At 36.3% G+C, this 17,456-nt stretch overlaps 1 protein-coding gene across 1 annotated transcript in view; it reads right to left on the bottom strand.

Annotated features, from left to right (window-relative positions):
• The window catches only part of MAN1A2 (mannosidase alpha class 1A member 2), a gene marked incomplete at both ends in the record, with an annotated part of 166,644 nt that overhangs the window by 39,164 nt on the left and 110,024 nt on the right, over positions 1-17,456 (bottom strand). Inside the window, one exon of the mRNA XM_080693211.1 lies at positions 16,673-16,766. Coding sequence (XP_080549337.1) covers positions 16,673-16,766 — 94 coding nt within the window. The remainder of the gene's footprint in view (positions 1-16,672; positions 16,767-17,456) is intronic.

The following is a 17,456-nucleotide window of genomic DNA, read 5'->3' as shown; positions in this document are numbered from 1 at the left end:
TACTGATTTATATGGTAGAGGGGACACTTTTTTTAACAAAGGGCCAGGTGACTACAGCCTCTGTGCACATTCCTGGTTTGCGTTGTTACTGAGGATAACATGTGCTTGACCCTTTAAAAGCACCAAAACCCATCCTGAGCTAGCAGGCCATTAGAAGCAGAGTACAAGCCAGCCTGCCTTAGTCTGCTGTTGCTGATCTGGATCTCACCAATAAATAGACAAATTTCATGTTATCAAAAGAGATGAGGCTCTTAAGGCAAAACAGAAAGGATAACAAATATGAATGCCTAGGAATATCAACATTTGGGGTCTTCTTGAGAAAGTTTTTACCTATGCCTATGTGATGAAGTGTTAGGCCTATAACCTCTTCAAGGAGCCTCAAGGACTCTGGTCTAATTTCCATGTCTTTGATTCACCTTGAATTAACTCTTATGCAGGGTGAGAAAGTGGGGTTTATTTCCATTTTATTGCATATGGTTAACCAGTTTTGCCAACACCATTTGTTGAGCAGGTTATCTTTTTTCCAGTGTATGTTTTTGGCCCTTTTGTAAAAATTTCAATTGGCTGTACGTGTGCAAATTTGTTTCTGAGTCTTCTATTCTGCTCCATTGGTCTATGTATCTGTTTTATACCATTACCACGCTGTTTTTATTACTATGGCCTTGTAGTATACTTTAAAGTTAGATATGTGATTCCTCCTGCATGGTTTTTGTTGCTGAGAACTACTTTGGCTATTCTTGTTTTTTTTGTTGTTGTTCCAAGTGAATTTAAGGACTGATTTTTCTATGTCTGTGAAATAAAGGTACATGATGAATATGAAAAAAAAATCCTAGGCCTTGAAAGTGGGCTGGCCTTGTATTTTGCTTTGTCTGACTGAAAGAAAATAAGTACCATGTGTGCCAGTTTCCAACTTAAGCCTCAAAATGCCTTACATGCTCCACTTCCTTTTGCATTGACTGCTACTACCATGTAAAGAAGCCTGGCATATCCTCACAGCTGAGGAGAGAGCACAAGAAGCAGAGCCAAGTCCTTCCAACAGGGCCATGCTAAACTGCCCAGTTTCCAGCCAGCTTGTCAGCTAAATACACAACATGAGGACTTCTGGGAAGATGGCAATGAAGGGAAGCAGCACACACCAATCTTGCTGACACTCAATCTCCATTGCCTCAAAAACAGTGTTCTACAAAAGCCAGAAAATACCATAACTAGAAAAATAACACTGTAAGTACAAGGAGATCAGAGAGCAGAAAAGAAACCTGCTCACCTCGCAGCTGCAGGCACCCCAACAGCGCCATCTTGCTTCACTGCACCCGAATTCAGAACAGGAAAATAACTAAGGACCTGAAGTAAGCAGCTACAGACCATCAGAATTGTAAGCCATCAGTTCCTCCTGTGTAAACACCAACTACAACTTCCAGCAGTGGTGGCAGTGGTGGCCAAGCTCACCACGCCCTCCAGAGAGCCAGAATGGTGCGTAACAACACCAGGAAAGAAAACCACCCACCTTGCGGTCTCAGGAGCCATGATAGCGTCATTTTGCCTCACTGCACCCGACTCCAGGGATAAACAGAAAAACAACCAAGAACCTGAAGTGAGTAGCTGCAGATCATTGGAATTGTAAGTCATCAGTTCCTTCTGCTCAAACATCAGCTACAACTTGCAATAGTGGCGGCTGAGATCACCACACCCTCCAAAGATCCAGAGTGGCACTCGACAACACCATAAGTGACACCGCTGTCCTCGCAGGAGAATGACCAGTGCGGCGCCCCCAGGGACTTGTGCAGCTATGATAAATTCCCTGGGTCTAAGACTTTGCAGTTCAACCAGGAGAAAATGGGGATGGAGCCTGCTGGTGGACATAGAAGAGGCTCAGAGAGACCCAGGCTCTGCATCAGTGGAAAGTGTGGGAGTAGACCTATGCTTAACACTAGATCCACCTGGTAGGATCTACGGGATCACCACTGACCACGCAATTGTGATGAACAGGGAGAAGTCAGAACAGACCAGGCCCTAGCTGTGAAACCAGCTGTAAAACAGAGAATCTTACATTGAGTTTGGGTTCAGAGGCATCCGCCACCTACAGAGGCAGGGAGAGATCGAGATTCCACATCTGTGTAAAGCATGGAAGGTGACCTGCGCTTAACACTAGATCTAGCCCTATTGATACTGACCATCTGCATAGACTGAGACAGACTCAGAGAACCAGGCTTGCAGCAGGAAAGGTGCTGGTGGCACTTGGTGTCTGCTCAGAGAGAAACTGCAGAGGCCCAGGCTGAATAGTCATATAGTTGTAGGGTTGCATTAATTTGTTGTTGTTTTGGCATATGTTTGTGTGTAAATGTATATGCGTGTTTGTTTATTCTCTTCCCAACCTCTCTCCCAAGCTTCTTCCCTTGTACATGCATACTCTTTTCTCTCTAACCCTTTTCTTTCTTCCTTTTTTCCCTCTTCTCTTCCTTGTCTTAGATTAAATCCACACCATATTACTACACTAGAAATTCAACAATGGTTACTAGAATACTACTATATATTCACTATCTCTAATCTCTATACTACCTTACAAGACTCATACTCTCATTCTATTCGATCCTATCTGAGGCTTCATCCTATTCTTGCATTTACGATTTCACTTCCCTCCTCACTCAACCTTCAGTGTTGAATGCAATACAACTTGCCCTTGAATATACCAGCCTGAGAGAAATCTATCAAAAGCAACAGATACAAACTTCTGATATCATGAGACGGAAAAATAGCAAAGAAGCAATGAACTCCCACAACATCACAAAAACAGAACCTAACAACACAGAATTGCAGAGATTTCCAGAAGGTCAAATAAAAAATGTAACTGTAGAAATAATATAGGATTTCCCAAAAGAATTTAGAGAGAGTATGAAAGAAATAAAGAATGTAATCACTGACGTGAAGGCATCAATTCAAACTATAAACAATCAATTGGACACTAGAGAATGAAAAACAATTACATGGAGAATAGAATCTTGCTCCTAGAAGATGACCACTCCAAAAAAGAACACATAGTATATAACTTTAAAAAGGCAATTCAATAGCATGAAATAGACATTGAAGTAATATAGGCCCATTTTAAAAGAACCTTAAAAAATTGGCATAGAAGAGGAACTAGAAGGTGAAACCAAAGGGATCAACAATCTTTTCAAAGATGTAATATCAGAAAATTTTCCAAACACAGAGCAAGAGGTCAATACAGAGGTACAGGAAACTTATAGAACCCCCTTTAGACAAGATTAGAGAAAATATTCACCTCGCCACATAATAGTCAAACTGACAAACGCAGAAGCCAACAAGAGAATCTTAAAGGCAACAAATACCAAAGAGCAACTGACATTCAGAGGCAAACCAATTAGAACCACTCCAGCCTTCCCAAACTAAGTCATGAAAGCCAGATGGACCTGGAGTAGCATATTCCAAACTCTGGGGAAAACAAACAAACAAACAAAAACTTGCAGCTAAAAGTTTCCTACCCAGCAAAACTATCTCTCAGATTAGACGTGGAAATAAAAATCTTCCATGAAACAAAAGCTGAAAAAACTTATGTCTTCCAAACCAGCACTAGAGAAAATACTCAAAGAGATTAATTGCAAAGAAGAAATAAGTAATACATGCCAGAACCTGAGAAACAAGAATTTCCATCCAGCAAACAACTAAGCAAAGAAGAATAAACACTAAAAATCATCTCTCTATAATCACACTGAACATAAATGGCTTCAACTCCCCAATAAAAAGAAATAAGGTTGCAGAATAAATTAAAAACCAGAATCCATCTATCTGCGGCCTGCAAGAAACATACAAGTAAAGATATTAACAAACTTAAAGTACAGGGCTAGAGCAATGTAATGCATGCCAAGAAAACTCGAAGACAAGCAGGAGTAGCAACTATGATATCAGACAAGTTAGACTTCAAGCTTATTAGAAGAGACAAAGATGGTCATTTTTTGTTGGTAAAAGGAACAATCCAGCAAGAGGACATAACAATAAGTCACATTTATGCCCCAAATATAGGTGCAGCTACTTTCATAAAACAAACTTTGTGATATTAAGTCACAAATAAATCCCAATACAATAATAATGTGAGACTTCGACACCCCTCTCACACCATTAGATAAATCTTCTAGAAAAAAGTAAAGATGCCTTAAACCTAAAGAACACCATCAAACAAATGGACCTATTAGACACATATAGAATATTCTACCCAACTACAGCAGAGCTCACATTTTTCTTAGCTGCTCATGGAACCTTCTCCAAAGTAGATCACATCCTGGACCACAAAGTGAGCACTAGCAAATTTAAAAAATGAGACACACTTCCCTGTGTCTTTTCAGACCATAATGAATGAAACCAGAAATAACTATAAGAAGACCCAGAGAAACCACATAAACACCACACTGCTAAATTAAGAATGAATCAAAGAAGAAGGGGGTAAGATCAAGAAATTTCTAGAAACAAATGAAAATAGAGATACAACATATCAAAACCTTTGGGACACTTTGAATACAGCCATAAGAGGAAAATTCATAGCACTTAGTGCCCACATAAGAAGAATAGAAAATCACCAAATAACCAAAGGACACAGGTCAAAGCCCTTGAAAAACAGAAATAATCTAACCACAAAGCCAGTAGAAGACAGAAAATTATTAAAATCAGAGCAGAAATCAAAAAAGTAGAGAATAAATATAGAAAATCAACAAAACCAAAAGCTAATTTCTCAAAAAAATTAACAAGATAGATAAACCACTAGCCAATATATCTGTGTTTATAGCAGCATAAATCACAATAGCCAAGTGATGGAACCAATTTAAGTGCCCATTAACAGATTAATGGATAACGAACATCTGATATGTACACACAAGAGCAGTCAGGTGTCTCAGAATATCAAGTTTCTCTCATATGCTGAAGCTAGAGAGAAAATAGGAAACAAAGTGGATTTCATGTACATGAGAAGAGAGACCAGTAGAATACTGGAAGAGGTTTGAGAGAAGAAAATGGGGAGGGGGAAAAAAAAGAACTGATGAAGGAAGCAGTTCAAGTTAATGCTGTCTCCATACCAATCTCACCAATATGTATGGGGTGGGGGAGCAGGGTGAGATCTGGAGGGAAACACACCAAATGCTATGTGCATGTGTGTTTGTATTATTTGCAACCTCACTATGATGTACAATCACAATTCATCAATAAAAGAAAAAATGGAAAATACCACTTTCTCTACCACACTTGACTAGAGAACAAGCCTCAAAGACATGGCCTCCCCAGCCTTCATTATTAAATGTTAGCGATTTTTCTGCTTTTGACAAATTAAATCATTTTGGGCTTATTTAACTATGCTGAACCACTGTTAAACTATTTAAAAAGAATTATCACAGTTGTTATGCACAACAAAAAAGCTTTACATGTTGAAGCAAATGTACTGGTAGCTCTGGTTCATTATAAATAATATCATTACATTTAGGGACAGGTGATTTTACTCATACAAATTTAAGGTGACTTCAGCTGCCTTTTCTGAATGAAATTTCTGATTTACTGGAATAGGTACTATAGTTCCAAATAAAACCTCCCAAACCCATACATAATCTAATTCTTTATTCGGAATTACTTAATTGGGGAACCCTTTTGATCAGAAGGCCACTATTTCAACACTAACTCTCTACTTCTAATCCTTTACTGAAATATGCTTCTATCAAATCTACGTGTTTTAATCATTTTACATACCCACTTTCTCTCCAATTTTAAACCAGAAAAAAAACAAGAATAGCATAAATTAACCTCTTTAAAAATGAGAAAATCCTATCTTGTCACAACAGTTCAAAATAAAAGAGGTACAGTTTTAACTACTAAGTCAACATTTTACATAAAAGTGATAGAGACTAAATAGAAGAAAAAAAATTTAGGTCAGGAAATAACACTATGGAATGATAGTGTATAACTGTTAACAGTCAGGAAGAATCACTTCAAAAGTATAAAATAGCATTAAATAGCAGTAGAAAACAGGCAAAGAAGTCCTACACATATACATACAAATGTCATTAAAAAATATATGGGCCTTTTTGTTTGGTATTTTCACTTCATGCATCTAATCTATTCCTGGATCTGTTGTAGTCCTTCTGAATATATTGAGGGATTAACAAATGAGTAGAAAACAAGATTCTCAGAATTAAAGGAAATTATATTAAAAAGGCAGGAGAAAGGCAGTTGTTTTGCATTACGGGTCAAGGAAATTGTGTGTGTGTGTGTGTGTGTGTGTGTGTGTGTGTGTGTGTTTCTGTTAAATATTGTTAGGGTTGACAGCCACAGCCACAGTGATAGCTTATTTAGTTTATTAGATTTGGTCTCAGTCCTGCCTAACAGGTCCATTTTAACTCTTCTAGATAGTTGGTCTTGAAAAAGATTGTGTGCTAAAATCTGAGAGCCAAGATAACTTTGGAAATTACCACCTAGTAGTTTAAATTCTTACTTGAATTACTGAACCATGACTGCTTACATGTCAGGTCTTATGAACCATATCACTCCAAGGTCCTTCTGATATTCAGAAATTGATAATGCATTTCAAAACACCCCTAAATACCAATGATCCACATGATCTATCCTGGCATATCATGCAGTTAATGATGACTCCAAGTTTTTAACAGAAGCTATATCTTATAAGAAATTCTAAAAACTAATATGAAGCATTTTCAAAAACCTTGTAAAAATGACCCACATGATCATCTATTAAATAGCTTCAACTAGGAGAAGAAACAGACACAGAGAAGTTAAAAAAAAAATTTTAATGGTACTAGTGATTGAACCCAGGGGCATTCTACCTCCGATCTATACCCCCAGCCCTATTTTTTATTTTTTAATTGAAACGTGGTCTAAGTTGCAAAGGGCCTTCCAAGTAGCTGGGGCTGGCTGCGAATGCAGATTCTCCTGTCTCAGCCTACCAAGTACTAGGATTACAAGTGTGCATCGCCATACCTGGCTTGCAATATTTCATCTAAATTATTAACCAGAAAATCCAGGATTAGTCTTGTAGTTCCAAAGAGTATACCCATTCTTAATTTGTTCCACAATTTTAAATTTGGTGAATGAGAAATGATTATACATATTTTCTTCACTAGCATAGGCTTAATTATTCTTAACTAGCATAGGCTAAGCACTGTCCTCAGAAAACTAATAAAAAATAAAATAAAATAATGAAACAAGTGGTCTGCCCTTAAATCTGGGTTCCTTACTATATCCTTTCATATCTGTTGCTGAGTACTTTTCTGAAGGTAATTACCAGTAATTACTCTCTGTGATTGCTATGTGCATGTTAGACATTATCATTACTCTAATTATAATACAGTTAGCCAAAGCTGAATTGTTAAATTTCAGTTCAATTAAATGTTTGTTTTGCAGTCTATTTATAGATATGACAGATGTATACTGCTCAAAGATAATAATGGAATTTGATAGACTTTTCAGAAGCTGATATAAAATATACAAAAACATTATGAAGAACAAATTGGACCATTTAGTAAGAACTGCAGCTGCTAAAGGGATATCAGGGCAGCTCCCTAGGATTTTAAAGATCTTTGCCAAAATAACCAGTGAATAGCTCTTTCTGTAACATTCTCAAAAATAATAACTGCTGAGAGCCAAATAAAAATAATCTGAATTTATTTTGTGAGAGAAGGGAAGAATGAGTTATCTTCTTGGTTTGGTGTTTTTATTGTGGTGGATTATATATAACATAAAAGTTTTGATTTAATCATTTTCAGGTATACAATTAAGTGGCATTAATTACAGTCATAATGATGTACAACTATAACCACTATCAAAACTTTATCATCACAAATAGAAACTCTGTGGCAGTAACTCTTCATTCCTCTCTCAACCAAGCCTCTGCTAGCCCCTGATCTACTTTCTAGTTCTATGAATTTGACTACTCTAGATATGTGACCAGTGAAATCATGTATTTGTCCTTTTGTAGTTGGCTTTTTTCACTTAGTATAATGTCTTCAAGGTTCCTCTATGTTCTGATATATGGAGTATACATCAGAATTTATTTCTTTCTATGACTGAATAATATTCCATCATCTGCTATGCAACATTTTGTTAATCGTTCACTGTTAGGCACTTGGGTTATGAATTAGTTCATCTTCTGAGGCTGCTGTAAGATTACTAAAGCTAGATACTTATAAAGGAAATAGGTTTCCTTGGCTCACAGGGTTGGAAAGTCAAGATCATGGTGCTAGTCAGCTGTAGTGAAGGCATTCTGGCTACATTACAATCTGGCAGTGAAACAGAAGGGAAACAGTTGCACGCAAGAAGCCACACCTGTGGGTAGCCTAACTTTTAACACATGAGAACCAGCTCATTCCACAATGCCAACACTAATCCCTTCTGAGGGCAGCACCTCCGATGATCTAATTCCCTTGTGCTAGCCCCCAATTTCTTAAAGGGTCCACCACCTCAATACTGCCAGACTTGGAACCAAGCGCATGAACATCTGGGGAACAAAAGACATTCAAACCATCCCAGATTGTTTCCACCTCTTGGCTGTAACACTGCTTTGAACACTGGCATGCAAATATCTGTTTGAGTCCCTGTTTTCAATCATTTGGAGAGGTGTGCGTGTTTAGTTGAACTGCTATTCATATAGTAGTTCTAATGTTCAGGTTTTTGAGGAACTACCAGTTATTTCACAGCACCTACATTTCACCTCCCCACCAGCAATGACAAACATTCCAATTTCTCCAATCTTCGCCAATGCTTATTTTCTGTAATTATGACCATCTTGGTAGTTGTGAAGTAGTAACTCATTGTGACCTTGATTTGCATTTCCTTAATGACTAATGAAAGCAAGCATTCTTCTCATGTGCTTATTTTCCATTTGCATATCTTCTTTGGAGAAATAACATTTCAAGTCCTTTGTCTACTTTTCAATTGTGCTATCTTTTTGTTACTGCTTTGTAGGAGTTCTTTATATATCCATATATAATATATAAATATGCAATATAATATATAATATATACTATAATATATGTGTGTTTTATGACATATTTGATTTTCAATTTTTTCCTCTCATTCTGTGAGGTTGTCTTTCACTCTCATGATTGTATGGTCTGATGCACAAAAGTTCTTAAATTTAATCATATCCAATCTATCTTTTTTTTTTCTATTGTTACCTGTATCTTTGTTGTTATACTGAAGAATTCAAGGCCAAATCCAAAGTCATGAAGATTTTCCCCTTTGTGTTCATCTAAGAGTTTTAGAGTTTGGGTTCATAATTTAGGGTCTTTTATCTACATTGAGATAATTTTAGAAAATTAAACTTCAACTTCATTCTTTTTCATGTTCTATCTTTAATAATTAAGATGCTATTAATACTATTAGTCATTTTAAGACTGGCAATTCTCAATTTATGATTTATTGATTTCAGTCTCTTAAGATTTTAAGCAGAAAAAGTCATCCTGGCTTTTATTTTAAATATTTCTAATGTAACTTCAAAAGTAATTAATGAGCCAGTTGTAGTGGCACATTCTTGTAATTTCAGTACTTAGGAGGCTGAGAGAGAATAGCTTCAGCAACATAGCCAAATTCTTAGCAACCTACCAAGACCCTGTTTCAAAACAAAAAATAAATAAGGCTAGGGGTATGTCTCAAAAGTAGGATGCCCCCGAGGTTAAATCCTCAGTGTGAGTAAATAAATGAGTAAAATAAATAAATATAAAAATGAAAAGCAATTAATGTTCATTATCAAATTTGGGAAATAAGGTAAACAAAAAAATAAAAACAGAAAATCATAGATTACACTTTGGTTTCTATTTATCTATTTTCTCTCTGTTTACAAATATCTTTCTAGATTTGTCATATTTATCTATGTCAAATATTCTATGATTTTAATAGCTAAGATCTAGAGGAACATTCTCATATATATTAACCAAATATATATTAAAGAATGTTCAAAATGCACTAGTGGCAGTACATCAGCTACAAAAAGTTATTTAAATTTATTTAAAATTAAATAAAATTAAGAATACAGTTCCAAACCATATTAGTAACATATCAAGTATTATATACCATACCACTCACCACTACTATATGAGACAATGGTAGATAATTTTACATATCAGAAAAAGTTCCACTGGACAAGAACTGCTTTAGAATGTTTTCAAATTATCCCTATTATAAATAATTCCTAGGCTATTATAAACTTTGATGTATAGTTCTAAAAATTTATTTGTAATAAACTGCAGAAAATGAGCTGTTAGTTCAAAAGACCTTCAAATATCTGTACTCACTGGGCAGAGGGAGATGTCAATTTAAGAGCCCAAGAAAAATATTTTTGCTTAAAAGCTATATGATTTGATTACAGTCATGGTGAAATGGGAACGAGACTGGTCTCAGTACATAGAAATTCTACAAATAAATAGTCTTTCTAAATACTAGTACAAAAGCAGTAGTCTGTACAGAAAGATATGGTGTCATATTACATTGTCTCCAACTACCACTTATTTTCATTAACACCACTTTGGGGGCTAAAAAATTCACTTATTTGTGTTTAATTTTTATGAATTACTTTTTTTAGCCTATGTTTTTTTTATCAATCCTTTTATCTTACAATCTTTTAAGAGGACTTAGTACAGAAAGGATATGAAAAATTTTCAAATTATATTCAAATACATTTTCTTAGTTTGTAACCTGCTTTTTACTTGTTAAGAAATATAGGAAATTAACATTTTTTGCAATAAAACCTGACACTTCCTCCTTTATGTTTCTATTTTATATGATATGCTTAGAAAAAGCTTTCTTGATTAGATATTCAAAGATTTTATTATTTTTATGATTCCATCTTTTTATTTTGCTGAGCAGATTTGTTTTTATTTTCTATTGGTACATTGTAGCCATACATCTTAATGGGGTACAAGATGGTAGAGGCATGCATGCACACATCACTCATTTAGCCCTTCCTCAATTCCCACCCCATTCCCTCCCCCTTCCCTCCTTCTCTTGTTTGGCTTAGTGATTGACATTGATACATTTGTGATCATATGTCATATACATTAGGGAATTTCCTCTTCTCCCTTCCCATCACCCTCAGTTAGGCCTCCTTATTTACTCATCTACAGTTTCACCTCTTTCGTCTGGAGTTCTTCCTATGATCTTTTATCTCCCTAGTTTCTGCATATTAGGGAAAGCATCCACTTTCTTACTTTTTGTGACTTACTAATCTCAGTTAGCATAATGTTCTCCAGTTCCATCCATTTCCCTGCAAATGATGTAATTTTGTTCTTCTTTATGGCTGAGTAAAATTCCATTGTTTACATATCCCATAGGTTCTAAATTCAGTCAAACATTTAAATAGGTTTGCCATACAGAATATATATATGAGCATATGGTATAAAGCATAATATTTTTCCCAATGTTAGAACACTTCCAAATCTTAATATAACTATAAGGGGTAAAAATTACAATACCAAGAGGATATCAGAAAAATGAGGAGAGATACTAGTATAATAGTGAATGGAGAAGGGAGGTGAGGAGGTGAAAGAAGAGATCTGATGATGCAAAGTGTTCCAATAATCCTCTGTTCATATATGAAGTTATCAATATCAATGTTAATATTATCTATGGGGAGGGGAAGAACTGGGGTGGACCCCAAGGGGAACATACAACAAGTGCTGTGCACATGTATATTTCTATCACTATGAACCTATAATGTATAATTACAATGCATCAATAAAATAAAATAAAATAAAATAAAATAAAATAAAATAAGAAGCCAGGAATGGTAGTACATGCCGATAATTCCAGTACTTGGGAGTCTGAGAAAGGAGGATTACAAGTCAAGGCGAGCTTCTGCAATGTAGTAAGACTCAGCAACTTAGTGAGACCCTGTTTCAAAACTAAATAATAAAAGAACTAGGGTATAGCTTGGAGGTAGAATGCCCCTGGATTCAATCTCTAGCACCACTGAATGAATGAATGAATGAATGGGCAAATGAATGAATGAAGATAAAATAAATAAAAATTTACAAAGAATTCACTCGAATCAGATTTCATTGAGTAGACATTCAATCCAGTTTATCTAAAATATGAAAACTAAATTTTTATATTTTAAAAATATGGTTTTCAGAGTTTTGTTTTTTCAGAAATTACCATTTCCATACAGTCTAGGCATTCCACATTATATTTTTTCAAAATAAGAGGGGAAATAATCTATATGTAAAGAATTTCAGAAGAGAGGAAAAGTGCAAACAACTGAAGTACCAAAAAACTTAAATCTGCTCTATGAAAGACATAACTGTATGAACCAATATACCTGCCTTTCATTTCAAAGGGAACAAATTCCTGAAAAGGAACCTCACAAACAATTCCATGGCAACACTTTTCCTCTCTTGGTACTCACAGGGGCATAATTTTTTATTACCAAATTTAGAAGTGCTTCCAATACATAAAATTTAATGATTTTTTGTCTTTTATTTACCATTCCATTATAATTTTATCAGTCTCAAATATAACCCCAGAGACTTCCGGGAAGATGGCGACCGCGAAAAGCGGGGCTTAAGAGCCCCGCTAACAACAAATCTCCATTACCACAAAATCAGCGCCTTTCATAGCCAGAAAACACCATCACCAGTGAAACAAAAAATCACCAGGCTCCAGAGAGAAAGCGGACTGAGAACAGAGCCACAGAGGAGATAATCGGCCTCACGCCCGAGGACGCGGCAGACGCGGCAGCAGCGCCATACTGCCGGCGGCACCGGCGAATTCACGGGACGGCTACAGCAAGCCGAGGTGAGCCGCTGCGGAACAGCCAGGCGGGATTTCTCCGCGCAGAGAGCATCTAAAGCTCCCAGCGGCCGAGCTCAGCACACGCTGCAGGGATTCAGAGTGGAAATAAACACCAAGAAGAAAAACACCAGCCCCACAGCCGAGGGCGTAGCAGCGGCGCCATATTGCCACTGGCGGCAGCAGCACCAAATTCAGCGAGGCCAGTACAGCTACATCTGCGTACTCAAGAACAGTGAGTCAAATTGCGGGCCACAGAGGAGAAATCCCAGTACTGTACTCCCTGGGACTTGACCCCGTGGGGGAGGGGCGGTGGCAGAGATATCACACCATAGGAGAACGTGCAACCTGGCACCCCCCACAGTCTAAAGCAGCCTCTATCGACTCTCTGGGTCGGAGACTCTGTGATAAAACCCAGTAAAGGAGTAGTGGGGTCTGAGATACTACTGACTCGAGATCCAGAACACCTTAAGTGAAGTCATAGTGACCCAAGGGAAGAACCCAGAGAAGGCACAAACATCCGAAATCATGGGAAAGAGGAATAATACTGGAGCAATGAATGCCCACAACCCCACAACATCAGAACCCAATAAAACTGAAAATCAGAGATTTCTAGAAGATCAAATCAGGAAAATAACTAGAAATAATAGAGGTGCTTCGAAAAGAACTCAGAGAGAGCCAAAAAGAGATAAAGGATGCAATTAATGAAGTAAAGGCCTCAATTCAAAGCACAAACAACCGATTAGAACACATGGAGAACAGAATCTCGCTCTTAGAAGATGATCATTCCAAAAATGAACACATAGTTTCTAATCTAGGAAAAAATATCCGACAGCAGGAATCTGATATTGAAGAAATATGGGCCCAGTTTAAGAGAGCTAACCTAAGAATAATTGGAATAGAGGAGGGAAAAGAAAGTGAAACCAAAGGGATCAACAATCTCTTCAAGGAAGTAATAGCAGAAAATTTTCCAGACATAGAGCAAGAGGTCGATACACAGGTCCAGGAAACTTATAGAACTCCCTTTAGATAGGATCAGAGAAGAGGATCCCCAAGCCACATAATTGTCAAAATGACCAATGTGGAAGCCAAGCAGAGAATCTTAAAGGCAACAAAAGCAAAGGGCCAAGTGACATTCAGAGGCAAACCAATTAGAATCACTCCAGACTTCCCAAACCAAGTTATGAGAACCAGAAGGGCTTGGAGTAACATATTCCAAACTCTGAAAGAAAACAACTTCCAGCCAAAAATTTCCTACCCAGCAAAACTTTCTATCAAATTAGATGGAGAAATAAGAAGCTTCCATGACAAACAGAAACTGAAGGAATTTATGTCTTCAAAACCAGCACTAGAGAAAATACTCAGAGATTAACTACAAAGAAGAAATAGGTAACACACTCCAGAACTAGAGAAACAAGATTTTCCATCCAACAGTCAACTAAGATTGGTTATCTGTGGAGATTCATTATTTATGTTAGTCTTTTACCTATCTCTAAAGGGTATTGTTTGCCTTTAGTGTTGTTAATTTCTAGGATTTCTAGTTGGAATATTAATATACCTTCAGATATAGCAATTGGAAATATTTTATCCCATTCTATTAGTAACTGTTAGCTCTGTTTACATTGTCTTTGGATATACAATTTTTTTTTTAGGGAGTTTGTATACTCCTCTGTTGCCTGTGCCATTGAAATCATAACCAAGAAATCACTGCCAATTTCAATGTTGTGAGGTTTAATGACCCAGATTTTCTCCTAAAAGTTTATAGTCTTAAGATTTATATTTAGGTCTATTATCTATTTTGAGTTAATATTTGTATATGGGATTAGGTAAGGGTCCAATTTTATTCTTTTCCATGTAATTATTATTTTTTAACAATATTTAGTTAAAACATTATTATTTCCACCACCAAATGTTCGTGGAAACCTTGTCAAAAATAACTTGACAATATAGGGAAGAATTTAGCTCTAGGCTTGTATTTAACTCCAATGGTTTATATATCTGCCTTTAGAATAGTACTACACTGTTTCAATTATTGTAGCTTTATATGGTTTGAAATCAGAAAATATATATCTTCTAGCTTTGTTCTTTTTCAAGATCGTTTTGGGTACCTAGAGTCCATATTCCATATTAGGATAGATTTTTTTCTGAAAAATAAATATATAAATATATGATAGTTTCACCTAAAAAATAGAAAAAAAATATTCTCTGGTAAGAAAGAAAGCAAAAAGAAATATTGAAATGTTATCTTTAAGTCATCAAAAGCTTGGTATCAGACAAATGAAACTGTTATGTGAGATTATCATTTTTAATTTTAGATAAATTGCCATAATACTAGATGTCAACTACTAAGCCAAGCATGGGAGGGAGGGATAGGGAGAGAATGGGGTGGGGATTGGGTGGGGGCTGACTGGGAAAAGTGTGCATGTATGTCTACAAAAGTATGTATCCTACTATGATGTATGAATACAGTGCACCAACAAAAATAAATAAATAAATAAATAAATAAAAATAAATAAAAAAAATTAAAAAAAATTTTCTTAAAAAAAAAAAACCCAACATATTTCATTTAGGGGCAAAGTTGCAACTTCTATTTAATTTTAAAATGAACTCTCTCTTAAGAGAAAACAGTATTGGTGAACCCATAATTACTAAAATTCTATAAAATTTCCACATAAATATTTATATTTTATTATGTGCATTTTATTATATATATGCATATGTATAAGGTATGTGTGTGTATACAGATATATAGATAGATAGGATTTGTTTATACTGGGGATTGAAACCAGAGGCATCCTACCTCCAAACTATACCCTCAGCCTTTTTCATTATTTGTTTTGAAACAAGTCTTGCTAGGTTGCTACGAGTTTCACTAAGTTGTTGAGGCTGGTCCTGAATCTGCAACCCTCTTGTCTTAGTCTCCCAAGGTATTGAGGTTGCAGGCATGTGCCACCATGCTCAGCTATTATATATTAAAAGATTTTCTTCAAAGATAAATTCTAACACTCTAATCATAAGAATTAGCCCTTGCCAAAATAAAACACTTTCCCATCGGAAGAATAACTTCTATCACTGTTTCATATTAATAGGTCGTATATTTCTCCAGTATATTTATCACATTATATTCCACCTATTTTTCAGTGTGTCTGCCTATCCTGCTAGGCTGGGAGGGCCCTAAATTTAAGCAGAGTCCTATATATTCTTTCTCTATCTCTATAGTCTCATCCAAGAATTTGGCACAGAGCCTAGTAAATAATGGATGCCATTAACCTTCTTCAGTGACTGACTGACCAGACATAGTTTATCCAAGAACAGCTGCCTCCCTTTCTGGTTATTTAAAATACTCATGTGTGCTTCAGACTCTTATAAATACCTAGCCCAAGCAATACTCTCATTTACATGAAGATATGATTAATTAATTAGTACAATCCTTCAAACTGCCACACTGTAATTTATACATATATGAAATAAAATATTTTCGAGATAGGCTAATAATGATGCCATTTTTTCAGAAGTAGAAAAAAACAAGATACACGAAATTAGAAACTTGCCAAATGAATTACTACTACTAGACTACAGGGTTAGACATGCACTAGCATTTTTATTCTGTATAGTGGATCTTTAACCACACTAAGAGAAGAGTTTTCAGACAGATTGACTATTAAAAAAGCATCAGTGAGCCGGGCATGGTGGCGCACGCTTGTAATCCCCGTGCTTGGGAGGCAGAGACAGGAGGATCGCGCAGGTTCGAAGCCAGCCTTGCTGGCTTAAGAGACCCTCTTTCCAAAAAATAAAAATTAAAAAATAGGTCTGGGAGTGTAGCTCCAAGGTAGAAGGGGTCCATCCCCAGTACCACCAAAAGAAAAGTGTTTCTAGAAATACTTACGCTGACCCCAACGTCCTGTTTTGGGGTTCAAATAATTTGGGTAAAGACCATTTGGACGGTCCATTTTCTGAAGTCGTTTCCGAATATGCATGACCTAAGGCAAAAGAAAAATAAAAAGAAAGAACAATTAACAAAAACAAATGTTATCTAGGCTTAATATTATTCTAGGCTTTGTATTTTTTCCTCACTTAGAAACTATACCCCTTCATTTTTGTGTGTGGTGGTCAACAAAGGCTTATACTTCTTTTTGTAATTGGTGCATTGTAGTCATTTATCTTAATGGGGTACAAGATGGTAGAGGCATACATGCACACATTAATCACTGAGCCCTTCCCCAATTCCTACTCCATCCCATTCCCCCTCCCTCCTTCTCAAGTTTGGCTTAGTGACTGATTTTGATTTTGTATATTTCTTGCTTTTGTTTTGTGTTTTAGTGTTATACTGTGGATCAAAACCAGGGCCTTGCACATGCTAGACAAATATTCTATCACTGAATAACATTCCCAGTATGAAAGGCTTCTATTTTTCAAATGACACACTATTCTTATAAGATATACACAAGTCAGGCATGATGGCACACGCTTGTAATCCCCGCACTTGGGAGGCTGAGACAGGAGGATTGTGCAGGTTCAAAGCCAGCCTCAGCTACTTAGCGAGGCTCTCAGCAATGTAGTGAGACCCTGTTTCCAAATAAAATATAAAAAATAGGTCTAGGAGTGTAGCCCGGAGGTAGAGGGGCTTCCAGGAACCCCAGTACCACAAAAAATAAAAATAAAAAATAAAA

This window comes from Muscardinus avellanarius, assembly GCF_963383645.1.
Source record: "Muscardinus avellanarius genome assembly, chromosome: 3".
NCBI classification, from domain to species: domain Eukaryota; kingdom Metazoa; phylum Chordata; class Mammalia; order Rodentia; family Gliridae; genus Muscardinus; species Muscardinus avellanarius.
Note: the sequence above shows the minus strand (reverse complement) of the source record. Positions and strands in the feature narration are given on the sequence as shown.